At 42.7% G+C, this 14141-nt stretch overlaps 1 protein-coding gene across 3 annotated transcripts in view; it reads left to right on the top strand.

Annotated features, from left to right (window-relative positions):
- Window positions 1-14141, top strand: part of PTPN3 (protein tyrosine phosphatase non-receptor type 3) — a 330496-nt gene that overhangs the window by 289299 nt on the left and 27056 nt on the right. For all 3 annotated transcript variants that reach the window (XM_050937681.1, XM_050937682.1, XM_050937680.1), the window contains one exon: window positions 8844-8990. In XM_050937681.1, the coding sequence (XP_050793638.1) occupies window positions 8844-8990 (147 nt within the window). The remainder of the gene's footprint in view (window positions 1-8843; window positions 8991-14141) is intronic.

Here is a 14141-nt window from a genome sequence, read left to right as displayed (position 1 = left end):
ACTTTGTTTAAGAGCCTTTGGTGAGGGACCTTGTCAAAGGCTTTCTGAAAATCCAAGTACACTATATTAACTGGATTACCTTTGTCCATGTGTTTGTTGACACCCACAAGGAATTCCAATTGATTGATGAGGCATGACTTCACTTTACAGAAGCTGTGTTGACTGACTGTTCCCCAACAAATCTAGATTCTATGATTCTATGAAATCGTGTGTATCTATGTGTCTGATCATTCTGTTCTTTACTATAGTTCCTAGTAATTTGCCTGGTACTGAAGTTAGGCTCACCAGGATGATTGCTTCTCGAACCCTTTTTAAAAATCAGCATCGCATTAGCTTCCTTCCAGTCATATGGTAGATATGCTTGTTCAGCAATAGGTTACATATTACAGTTAATATTTCTACAATTTCATATTTGAGATCCTTCAGAACTCCTCGATGAATACCATCTGGTCTGGGTGACTTATACTGTTTAATTTACCAATTTGTTCTAAACCCTCCTTTATTGACACATCTGTGTGTGACAGTACTTCAGGTTTGTCACCTAAAAAGTTAGCTCTGATGTGGGTTTCTCCTGTACATCCTCTGCAGTGAAGACAGATGGAAAGAATTCATTTAGCATCCCTACAATGGCCTTGTCTTCCTTCAGCGCTCCTATAACACCTTGGTTATCTAGTGGCTCTACTATTTGTTCAGCAGTCGTCCTGCTTCTGGTGTTCTTAAAAGAATTCTTACTGTTAATTTTTACATCTCTGGGAAGTCACTTCTCAAATTCTTTCTCGGCCTGCCTTATTATACTTATTATTTACACTTAACCTGCCAGAGTTTGTGCACCTTCCTATTATCCTCACTAGGAGTTGACTTCCAAATTTTAAAGGATGCCATTTTGCTTCTTATGGCCTCCATTACTTTGCTGTTTAGCCATGGTTGCATTCTTTTGATTCTTTTTTTGTCTTTTCTGATAGGGGTATACATTTGGTCTGAGCCTCTATTACGGTGTTTTTCAGTAGTCCCCATGCTTTTCTTTTTTATTTCCATCTAACGGGCATCCTCATTTTTGTGTAGTTCCTCTTTTTTAAAGTTAAAGGTTACTGTAGTGGGCTTTTTTGGTATTATCCCCCCTACAAGGATGTTAAATGTAGTTACATTATAATCACTATTACTGAGCGGTTCAGCTGCAGTTACCTCTTGAACCAGATCCTGTGCTCCACTTAGGACTAAATCAAGAATTGCATTTTCCCTTGTTGGTAATAGGACTTGCTACTACAAGAAGCAGTCATTTATGGTGTCTAGAAATCTGATCTCAGCATCGTGCTCTGAGGTAATATTTACCTAGTCAGTATGAGGATAGTTGAAATCACCCAGTATTATTACATTTTCTGCTTTCATAGACCCTCTAAGCTCCCTTAACATTTTATAGTTACTGTCACCATCCTGGTCTGGTGGTCAGTAGTATATCCATACTGCTATACACATTTTATTCAAGCATGGAATTTCTGTTCATAGAGATTTGATGGTACAGTTGTTTAATGTAAGATTTTTACCTCATTTGACTCTGCATTCTTTAATGCCACTCCCCCTACGTGACCTACTCTGTCATTCCTGTTTTGTTTTTGTTTTGTTTTGTTTTTTTTTTACCATGGTATTACTGTGTCCCATTGTTTATCCCTCATTCCACTAATTTTCTGTGGTGCCTGTTATATCCAATATCCTCATTTGATGCCAGGCACTTTAGTTCACCCATCATGGTAGCATTTGCTCTTGTAGCATTTGTATATAAGCACTTGTACATTTTGTCAATATTCAGTTGTTTGCCTTCATATTTAAAAGGGACTCTTTTGTTTAATTGTTACTCTTCAGCACCTACCTATACTTTACTAACTTCTTTCCTGTCCTCTTTACTAGCATATAGAGTGCCCCCTTCAATAAATTCATCCTTAATGGATGTCTCCATCTGAATTGTCTGCTCCTTGACATCTGTTGGCTTTCACCCAGCTCTTAGTTTAAAAAAAAATCCTCTACAATTCTTTTAATTTTACGCGCCGGCAGTCTGGTTCCATTGGTTTAGGTGGAGCCCATCCCAACTGTATAGTCCACTCCTTCTCCAAAAGGTTTCTCAGTTCCTAGTAAATTTAAATCTCTCCTCCCTACACCATTGTCTCATCCACACATTGAAATCTTGCAGTTCTGCCTGTCTTACTGGTCCTGCGTGGAACGGGAAGCATGTCAAAGAATTCTATCTTGAAGGTCCTAGACTTTAATCTCTTACCCAGCAATCTAAATTTCACCTCCAGGAACTCAGTTACCTTTCCTTATGTCATTGGTACCTCATGTACCATGACTATTGGTTTCTCCCCAGTGCTATCTATAAATCTGTCTAAATATCTTGTGAGATCCGCTATCTTCACACATTTTAGGCAATTCACCATGTGGTCTCCTGTTCATCACACAGCCCAACTTATCTATCTTCCTAATAATTAAGTCCCCCAGTAGCATTGGCTGTCTCTTCTTCATGGCTGGGGTCCCTGCCCCAGAGGGATATCCCTTTCCTTTCACTATTTCCTTTCACTATTTGTCTGTCCTTTGCAAATAAGAATGTGATGATCTTTTGTGAATAGTGTCCCTGTGGGAGCTCCACTGTAGTTGTATAGACTCATAGACTTTAAGGTCAGAAGGGACCATTATGATCTTCTAGTCTGACCTCCTGCACAACGCAGGCCACAGAATCTCAGCCACTCCTGTATCATATGATAACACTCTTTCCATTCCACTACTATGTCAAAAGGGTGTTAAAAAGCAGTGGTTCTATGTCCCTGCGCTGCTGCTAAGAGAATTTTGGTAGCAGTATCCGTTTGGCACTGCTCTGACACTCGTGTTCTGCCACGAGGCTAACCAGCGTTGGGCGGGTGAACTCTCCTCAGTTCTTTCTCAACTGCCCCTGGCTAGAGATGGAGCTGTCCGTAAGTGGATGGTTATCTTCTATTGAACTGCCAATAGTTTATCTAATCTTTTAGGGCTCCCTTTTCTTTTTTCACTCCTTTATCTTCTATTTGTTTATTTTGCTAAAAAAAAAACCCACTACAACTTCATGTTTTTTTTGAGCCCCTACCCCCTGCATCTGGGGACATCCCTGGACAGGGTATGCCCAGTTCACCAGACTTCAAGAAGAGTCTCAGTTGCAAAGAATCTATCCCAGTGACTGACATTCGCAGTGCGTCCACTCTCTGGGAGAGAACCACATCCCATAGAAGTATGGTTTATGCCAACAATTGAAACCCAGGTCCAGAAAGGATAGAGAACTGAAACTCCAGCTTCTCTTAATGGAAGGGCCCTACAGCTACCCTCGGAGCTGCACCAATACTCCAAATGGTGGGAATTCTCACCGAAACCCTCTGCTTCTAACGAAGGGAAGCCTAAGAAGCCAACCACAAGCCGCTCTCACAAACCTCTAAGAAAAGAGCCGTGAGTCTCCACAGTGAGCCCCAACTGAGCCAAAAACGATATCCAGCTCTCTTGGTATCATTGGTACTGATGGCATTGAAGCCATCTAAATCCAGTACCAAGGGCTTGCACAGTATCGCCCTGACAGAACATATTGGGCTGCCTAAACACCCAATGGGCACAGGCCAGGAATAATTGGTACTGCTTGGGCATAAGAAAATTTTTAGAGAATCCACTCTGGGGAAGGCTCCTTCGGTGTGGACATTGATGTCGGTACCATTGTCTGCATACCAGACACCAGCAGACTGCATAATAAGGATCGCCAACTCTTATGCAGACGTCTCAACACTGCCAAATGCTACTGGTACTGATCACTGCAACACCACTGGACTTCTGGTACATTACAGACCTTTCAGTGTCTGACTCACTGGACTTACCTTTACTCGGGACACCGCTACCAAGTCCATCAGAGCTCCAGACTTGCTGGTGACATCATGCCATGCACCCCCATTTTCAAGTGCTGAGTCAGACAGTAAGCAAGAGGAAATACCACTCCTCTCATCCACCGGATGGTACCCATTTCCAATATGGGCCTCAACCGTACCCTCTGATCCCCAGCCTCCTTGGTATGGGCACCTGTGATACCAATCTCCAGGGCCCTTTCTACCCTCTCAGTGGCCTTACTGGGACCCCTGGCTAGCACATAGACACTGTGCCTCTCATGGCTCTAGCATGGCCATTCAGGAGCCCATGAAACACCCTCCTTTGGCCACCACATCAAGGGTGTCCGAGCCCCCCTGCACAGTTTGGAGAGGAACAAGAGGCTGAAGTCGAGGAGGAGGTTACCTGCCAGACCAGCTTCTCATCTTCATCACCAGATGAGATAGTGATGCCCCCTCCTCCATCGTTAGCAGATGACGTCATGCTTTTCCAGGAACTAGCTCAGAGGGTGGCAGATGCATTACAAGTACCATTACAAGAGGTGACCAAACCACACCATAAACTATTGGATATTCTACACGTCTCTGCATCGTCCAAAGTAGCCGTCCCCCGCCCCCCCTTAACAAGGCCCTCTTGGAGCCTGCCAAACTCAGATGGCAAACTCCGGCTTTGGTCCCATCAATGTGCAAATGGGCTGCTAAAAAATATTACATGCTGGTGAAAGACATAGAATTTCTCTTCTCCCACCCACCCCCCAATTTGATCACTGTGGATGTGATGAATTCAAGAGGCCCATCATCTGACCACACCCTATGACTGGGATTGGAAGCGCCTCAATCTTTTGGGAGAAAAATATACTTATCAGATACTCTGCAGTTCCGTATGGCAAACTATCAAGCCTTAATGGCAAAATGCAATTACATCAACTACTCAAAACTCAGTTCCTTTATTGAATAACTCCCAGATTCTCACCAGGATCAATTCAAAGCCATCGTTAACAAAAGCCAACCCGTGGCAAAGAGATCACTCCAGTCTGCACTCACCACAGCTGATGTGATGGAATGTTCCATTTCCACTGACATCGGTATCAGACGAGCCTCTTGGATGCACTTATCTGGTTTCCCCAAAGATGTGCAAACAACCACAGAGGACCTTCCCTCTGAAGGTACAAAGCTCTTTGCGGAAAAGACAGATGCTTCCCTCCACATTCTAAAATATTCCAGGGCTACTCTTCAATTGCTCAGAATCTGCAACCTGGGCAGAAGAGAAAGTATAGTCTTCAACCTTTGTTCAGGCCCCACTCATCACAATGTTCATCCTAACATTCATATGAACCCCAAAGAAAGAAATCCAGGTTCTCCAAACGGAAACCTTCAGGCCCTCAACATACTTCTTCACAGCCATCCACCTCAAAATGATCATTTTAATGGGTTGGTCGAGGTGCTGTCAGACCACTCTCTTCAGTAGCATCAAGCACTGGAAAACCCCTCTCATCCATATGGATGCCATCTTGCCCTGTTCCTCAGGACCTGGGAACAGATAACCTCTGACAAACAGGTACTTGAGATTATTTGAGATGGGTACTCCATCATTTCACCTCCCTCCTCTTGCCCCCCAAACTCCCTTCCCCGTCCCTCTTCAGGGACCCTTGTCACAAGAGCCTATTACAACAAGAGATAGACCATCTCCTCAGTGTACATGCCATAGAACTAGTGTACCTACTTCTAAGAGGCGTCTCCTCAAGGCGTTTTCCTTCGTCGAAGCCCAGCGAGTTACCATGCCATTTTGGATCTATTCAAGAATCTAGGCCTACAAATCAATGCATGAAAATCAACATTAATATCAGTACAGAGACTATAATTCATTGGAGCCAATCTCGACTCTGTCTGAGAAAGAGCACTCCTTCCACAACGGAGGTTCCTCAGTCTCTCCACCCTTATAAAGACAGTGCAATCCAGCCCTCAAATATCAGCCAGACACTGCCTTCAGTTTCTGGGACACATGGTCGTGGGCACATCTGTGATAGCTCTTGCCAAATTTTGAATGAAATGCCTCCAATCATGCTTCAGTTCGGTTTACAGACTGAACGAAGAAAAACTCCTATGTATGTCCACCAAAAGCAAACAGTCCTGGAAAACCTTGCATGAGAATTCTGTTTGTGCATCCTTCTCCAATTACTATTACTCACCACTGATGCATCCCTCATAGGATGGGACACACGTTTCAACGATCTCACAGTGCAGGGCAAATGGTCTTCATCTGAGACGTGCCTTCGCATCAATCTACTCAAGCTCAGAGTGGTCAGGAACGCATGTGTTCATTTCCTTTTCCTGATCAGAGGTGTGCACACAAAGGTCATGGCGCACAATATAGCATGCATGTATTACTTAAACCATCAAGACAGCATTACTTACAAAGACAGTGCAATCCAGCCCTCAAATATCTGCTAGACATTGCCTTCAGCTTGCCCTCCCTTTGAATGGAAGCACTAAAGCTATGGAACTGGTGCATTTCCCACAATGTAACAATATCAGTGGCTTACCTGCTAGTACACAACATGACAGTGGATAGTTTCTGCTTCAAATTCCCACATGACCGAGAAAGAGAGAGATGCAGTGGTATTCCGTGACACATTCTGACAACAGGATCTCAATTTAGTACTAACAGAAGTGACTAGATTGCCCTCTGAACCCCTGGCCACTTGTTCTTTAATTCATCTTTCCATGAAGAAGGTGTTCCTGATCACCATTACCTTGGCAGGAAGGCTAGACGAGATAACAGCCATGATGGTACATCCACCTTTTCACAGTGTTTTTCTTCGACAAAGTCACACTGAGACTACATCCGAAGTTCACCCCCAAAGTGATTTCTGCATTTCACATGAACCAACTCATTCACCTTCCTACCTTTTATCGCAAACCTCACCAGGATAATAGGGAAGCCATCCTCCATACTCTCAACGTAAGGAGCCTTGTATTTGGACAGGACAAGAATTTTTAGACTCTTCCTCTCCATCGCAGACAGGTCTAGAGGCACACAATTTCAGCTCTAAGGCTCTCTAAATGGGCCTCAAACTCTATCAAGCTCTGTTATTGGATTAGCAATTTAGCACTTCCATCTGTAATCTGCACACATTCTGTGAGATTGGTTTCCTCGTCCCTCGTCTTCTCCAAGAGTATCCCTGTATCAGAAATCTTCAGAGCTGCTATCTGAGCATCTGCACATACATTTGCTGAACACTATGCTATCCTGGGGAACTCTGCTGTAGATGCCACATTCAGTGCCACAATACTGTCATCTGTCGCAGCCCCGACTCTGAAGCCCCAGCCTCCAGTAGGGTATACTTCTCAGGAGTCACCTACAGTGGAGCATCCATAGGGACACTATTCAAAGAAGAAGTAATTACACTGTGCAGTAACAATGGTTCTTCAAGATGTGTCCCCCTTGGGTGCTCCATGAACCAACCTCCTCCCCTCTGCTTTGGATTTCTCATCATACATTCTGTGGTAGAGAAGGAACTGAAGAGGGTTTGCCCGTGCAATGCTGGTTAGTCTCATGGCAGACCACAAGGTGGGGGTGGGGAGGCAATGCATATGTGGGCCAAATGGACACTGCTACCAAAATTCTCCAATCAGCAGTGCAGGGAAACAGATACACCTACAGGGGGCACCTATAGGGGGACATGTCTTGAAGAACCATCATTACTGCTTCTTATTAACTTCTTATTATTTAACCCCTTACTCTCCCAGCCCCCGATTCCTTTTGTGAGCATGTGCCCTCATACAAGTAGTTAGCATGTTCCCTTGTGTGACACGAGCTATGGGGAAAGTCTGGATTGTTCCTCTGGGTGGTCTAACTGTATTAAAAGCATTTTTGCGTGTTTGAGTTCTGAGTGATTTCCTTGAGAATCTGAATCCAAATAGATATTGGCAAATAGAAGTATTGGTACTCTGCCCACAAACCAAACTCTACCTACTTGAGACGCCAAAAAGTGATTCTACTCTCTTAGCAGATATGCATAATGTCCATCTCCTTTCTCATTTGCTTTGATTAGCAATGAAATAACCAAGATGGCACTTAAATCATCCTAATTAGATTTCAGAGTTAATCGCATATTGAAATGAACAGGGTCAGTTTATATTTCTCTGAGAGTAATTATTTAAGGCTAACTCCAGATTTGGGCCACCTCACTGCATCAGTTCACCTTTTGAAGATTTTCTTTTCAACCATAAGAGAGAGAGACTTTTTAAATAAACGATCATGTATGTTCTGGATCACAGGAAGACATTCTCCAGATAAATTTGTCAGTTTATCAAACCATCACGTATCAGCACAGTTTGACCCCTGCAGCTGGGTATTAGGTCGTGAATGGGAAAAGCATTGAGAACTGCTGCTGTAGTTGACAGGTCTAGCAGCTGTGAAGCTAAATATAGGGGGTAAATGTTGGAAAGCGGAAGAAAACATGGTGTTTTTGTAAGTATATTTTTTCTTTTAAAATGTGCGAGGGATAGTAAAGTATTATAAGTTGTAAAATTGTACAACAGGATAAGTAAAACATTTTCAGGAGAATTCAAAATATCTGCCTGTTGAGAGTAAATTTAGCAAGTCAGTACATAACCTTTCATTTTAGATTAAGTTATAATGATTTGTATGCTACACTCATCAGTTCGTAAATGGCTTCAAGGATCTGAGTGAGTTTATAACTAGGTTTCATTGTTGTGCAGAAAAATAATTTAAAAGAAATTGCTGTGTTTCAGAATGTGATTTTGGTCCATTTTAAATTAGTAATTGAATATTGTGGTATTCTGTAAGATATTTAAGGTGAATTTGTTAATCTTGTTACTCAACTTGTTTCTTTAAACTTCCTTCAGAAGATCATCATTGTGAAAGTTATTTTAGACAAGAAAACAATATTACATTGGGCATTTGAGTAATGAGATGTAGGGTGTTTTTTCTCCTGACAGATGGAAATTCCTTCTGCTGGCATTGTGAACAGATATATCGCCACTCAAGGGCCTCTTCCACATACCTGCGCACATTTCTGGCAGGTAGTCTGGGATCATAGGTTATCGCTGATCATCATGTTGACAACCCTCACCGAACGAGGACGGGTAAGTGTGTATATCCTCTCTTGAAGCTTGCAGTTCACATCGGTCCCAAAGTAATTAAACATTTATGTTCTAAATTGTGTTTTGGTCTTGGCTATTGAAGCTGGTTTACATTGAAATCCTTTCTGCTAAAGAAGCTTGTGTATCTTCCTTCCTTTTTGAACTTTGTTTCTTATCCCCTCTCCTGAATAAATAACTCTGCAACAGTTAGGCCAGCTGCTTGTTTCCTACCACTCTGTATATGAAAATGTATAAAATATTAGAATGGCAGATTCTGCTACCTCCTTTTCTGAAAACATGTGAGAGAAGTTAGAGAATGCAGTCTAAAACATACAGCCAGAATTTAGTCTAGTTAAATTATTTATGTTGAGAATCTGTGAAAAAATATTTTGACTCCTTTCTTAAACCTTCTTTGAAGAATCTGTTACAGAACTGATTTATAAATTATGGTTTTGAAATCAGTTCATAGACTCCTTGAGTCATAAGAAATCCAAAAGTGCAAATATTTCTATATCCAATGTACAATATATTTGCTAATTTATAAATGCATGAGGTGAAAAATCCCTTTACTTCTAAAACAATGGTCCCTAAACTTTTTCAGGGAGTGAGGCCACAGTCAGAAGCAGGGCCCTGGAGCTGAGGCTGGAGCTGGGAGTGAAGCTGTGGCTGGGACTGGGGGTGGGGCCAGAGCTGGGGTGGAGCTGGGATCGGAGTGTGGGCTGGGTGGTACTCCCTTGCTACCCCTTGCAGGGGCTGGCGCAGGCCCTGCCATGCACCCCCGAATGGTCTCATGCCCCACAGTTTGGGGACCATTGTTCTAAAAAATGACCATCTAGTGCAGGGGTGGGCAAACTTTCGGCCCGAGGGCCACATCTGAGTATGGAAATTGTATAGTGGGCCATGAATGCTCACAAAATTGAGGGTTGAGAGTGCAGGGTGGGGTGAGCGCTCTGGCTGAGGCTAGGGATGAGGGGTTTAGGGTACAGGAGGATGCTCCGGTCTGGAACCAAGGTGTTCGGAGGGAGGGAAGGGGATCAGGGCTGGGGCAGAGAGTTGGGGTGCAGGAGGGGGTCAGGGGTGCAGGCTCCGGGTGGCGCTTACCTCAAGCAGCTCCCAGAAGCAGCGACATGTCCCCCCTCTGGCTTCTACAGGAAGGCATGGCCAGGTGGCTCTTTGCTCTATCCCGTCTGCAGACGCGACCCCTGCAGCTCCCATGGGCCACGGGATTAAAACGTCTGGAGAGCCGCGTGCAGCCCCTGGGCCATAGTTTGCCCACCCCTGAATGGATGACATAGTGAATGGATGACATAAAAACTTGCTGTGTTTAAGGATTCAGAGGCGGATCAAACAGGGAGCACTGCTCTGAGTAGTAAAGGTTCTTCTTTGAGTACATGTTCTGTCCTTTCCATGCTAGGTGTGTGCATGCCATGTGCACAGTTGCCAGAGATTTTTCCCTTAATGGTATCTGTAGGACTGGCTCTAGCGTCCTCTGGAGCCGTGCACCTATGCATAAGGAGCCCTGCCAGCCTCGCACCTCTCAGTTCCTTCTTATTACCCATGACAGTTGCCTGGAATGATCCTTCTTGCTCTTGGAAGGCTGCTTTCCCAATGGTTTGGACTTTTCTGTCATATATTGCAGAGTTATTGTAGTTAGTATATATAGTTCTTAGTGTCCATTCCATGACCCACCCTCCTACCCCTCTGTCAGAGTTACTGGCAAGAAGGAAGTGAGAGGGTGCGGACACATACATGCATGGCTCCAGAGGGCACTAGAACCAGCCCTACGGATACCACTGATGGGAAAATCTCTGGCAACTGTGCATGTGGCACACTCACACCTAGCATGGAATGGACATTAGCGACACATCTCAAAGAACAACAGTTATGAAAGATTAGTAACCGTTTTTTTCTGGCATCTGGGAGGTGGGACAGGTCATGATTTTTGCCTGCCTTCCTACTGAAATCCTCCTCAACTGTTAGCTGTGTTCCTGAAGTAAATTCTCAATGCACTTTCAATTCCTGAAACTGACATTCTGGTTAGGAATCTGGTTTGGGAGCTGGTTTATTTGGGAGAGGGTATTTGGAGGTTCAGTTTAAGGCACTGATTGGGAAGTAAGTGAGAGCAGCTGAAGGAAGGCAGGGAAGTTCGAGCAGACTTATAAATTCTGAAGACAGAGTTAAGAGTTTGTTCTTCAATTCCTTAGTGAGGACAAGTCCTTAAGGCCATAAAGGTAAAGGCATGATCCTTAGGTACAGTCAAGTATACACAGTCATTCGGAGAAGCATAATTAAAAACCTTAACTCTGGCAAAAGTTGTTTTGCCATCTCAAAGAGTAACTTTGGATTTGTGACACTTTAGCAAGGACAAAATTTTATTGCGACTAGTATAAATATAGTAACAAAGGTATTGATTGTGCCAATGATGGCCACCCATTCACTGAACTAAGAATGCGTCCCGTAGAAAAAAAAATTGTGTGTAACCATGCCATAGTAGTATGTGACTGTATCATAATGCTTACACACACACAGTGGGGTGCGGGAGCAAATTAAGGTTGCCTGGGCAACTTTAAATTGGCATTTCCCAACTTCTGAGTGCTTGATTTCATAACCTTAACCTTTTAATGTAAATCTTTCAGATACAATTTCCAAGTTTCTTAAAAAACAAACAAACAGAAATAACATGTTAAACCATTTGGATCCCTAGCTTAGGTCACCAGTAACGTCTGTACCTTTAAATCCGAAGCACAGATCTCCATTGCCTGAGCTAATGGAATAACTGGTAAGCTTGCTCTCCTTTTTGTGGACCAAACACTTGAGGGGGATGAGAGACACATTTAGCCAGTGGGTTTCACAGATATGTAGTGACAGCTGAGAAATGTACACACTCAGGACACCAGTGTTCAGTTCCAGGTTCTGAAAGAGTGTGCTCCCTAGTTCCCCCGTCCTCTACTGTCTCCTTCTTCCCATGTCTCCCCCTTTTTCCACACTCCTCCGCATTCTAGTTAGGTGGCTTCCTCCTTGTCCAGGCTGCCTACAGCAGGAAGAGTGCAGGACAATCTCCCTGCTCTCAGTTATGATGCCTGGCACCCAGCTGTCCAGAGGCACCATTGTGAAGAAAGTACTGCAAGCCCTGGGCTGTAGAATCTTAGAGAATTCAGATGCCAAACTCTAACAAGTCTCCACTGAACATGTGTGAATTGCGACTTTTTTGGGGCCTGTAAGTTAGCCAAATTTAGGCAATATTTTTGGTTAAAAAAAGCACATCTGACACCAGGACCACTCCATGCTAAATTACAAGCCCTCCCTTGAATCACAGAGGCACCAGCCTCAATGAAATATCTGTACAACGTTTGTTTTTTTAACATGGACAAAATGTATTTCCTGTAATTTCATTTTCAGAAATGACTAAATTATTTCGATTCAAATTAAAACATAAAAGCCTGGGGCAAGGAGTCAATATGAAATATTTCAGTCCTAATAGTTAAAGTTTGGCAAAGTTATAAGCAACTGAAAGCAGGGTCTTATATTGGAAAGGGTGAGGGAAACTTAACTATAAGTGGCACTAAAAACTTCACCTGTAATATTTTAACATATAAAATATAGTGAGAATATATATAATTTATAATGTATCTCTGTGTGTGGGTGGAGAGCACCAAATTGACACATACTGATCTAACACTGTTGGAAATCCTACTTCAATTTTTTAATGGATCAAATAGAAATAAGTTATTGGGTTGTCTTCCCTCCAGTTGCTTGCATGTACTCACCACTGCAACTCAGCCAGGCTTCTCCAGAGAGTCAGAAACTGCATTCATAAATACAATTTCCCACTTTTTAGACTAAGATGATTTCAGGCCACACACAACTGTCTTGCCATCTCCCCAGATATTTTGATAGTGCTTCTTTGATGTGCACAATGGATGAGGAGCCTGCAAAGCATTTAGATTTGTTCTGTTTCTGTCTGTTAAAATGATGGCAGTTAATTACAGATATCTACAAGGTGAAAATGTGTTTAAACAGATTAGATATTTCTTTACCTAATCCTCAGATATGCAAGGAATGTCTCACCAGCATAGTTTCTTTCAGTACAGTGGTTTCCATGGCACTTAAGCCCTTCTACTAGATGGGTGGTGATACTGCATTCCTTCTGTCATTCATACTGCTCCAGCCATTAAACACCATTGCCCTTCAGACAGAGATAGAACCCAGGAGTCCTGATTCCAACTTTCTGTTTCTTTCTACCCAATAGTTGTGTAACTTGCTGCCTAAATATGCATCACATTTCTCCCCAGAGGCTGGACTGCAAAAAAAATAAGATAATCCTGTAGCTTCAAGGGTAAAGATCTGTGTGGGAATCTGAAGGTCCAGAATTCAGCCCCTTCTGACAACCTGTGTGCGCGGGTGCAAAGGAGAGGGGTCATTATGACTGCATTTGATGGAATTTGTTTTCTTAGTTTTCTTTTAAAGAAAAAACTAGCTTATTTAATTCACACAATGAGAAGAAAGCCTTTTCTCTTGGTGTTATAGTTGAAAACAGGTGTTCCACATTTCTATAGTTTGTCGCTCATTGTGATTGCTTGTATCACACACTGGCAAGCCTGATGATTGAAAGGTGTACCATTGCATGAAACCTCTCTGGACCACAGAAGACAACTTTCACTTTCCTGTATCAACAGGAGTGATTTTGGCCCTTGGTTCCTAAATTCAGCCTGTAAATTGAGGCATAATTAACCATTTATGGGCAGGATTTTTTTTCCAGTTCAGTCTTACATGTTTCACTTCAAAAAGAAATATTCATATGTTCAACAACTGACACATTCTCATTTATGTGAACCGAAGTTGCTCATCGGTTTTTCCAGTTTCTTAACTCAGTTTTCCCCATCAGGCATGAAGGATGATTCTTTTCAGATACCCCAATCATTATATCTGAGTATGCCTCCGCTAGTTTTCTTACACAATTCTCATGATCAACATTTATAAACCCCATTCTGATTTTAATTATTTTACATTTAAAAATATGAAGAATGATCATGTGGAAAAACAAAGAGAATTTTTCATGTAATGTATTGGTATGAAAAATTTAAAGAATAGGCACAACTCCTAGTGGCATGGAATATATCTGGTAATGCTCACTTCACTAGCCAAGGTGCATCT

The sequence above is a fragment of the Gopherus flavomarginatus genome, chromosome 2 (assembly GCF_025201925.1).
Source record: "Gopherus flavomarginatus isolate rGopFla2 chromosome 2, rGopFla2.mat.asm, whole genome shotgun sequence".
Classification (NCBI taxonomy): domain Eukaryota; kingdom Metazoa; phylum Chordata; order Testudines; family Testudinidae; genus Gopherus; species Gopherus flavomarginatus.
Note: the sequence above shows the minus strand (reverse complement) of the source record. Positions and strands in the feature narration are given on the sequence as shown.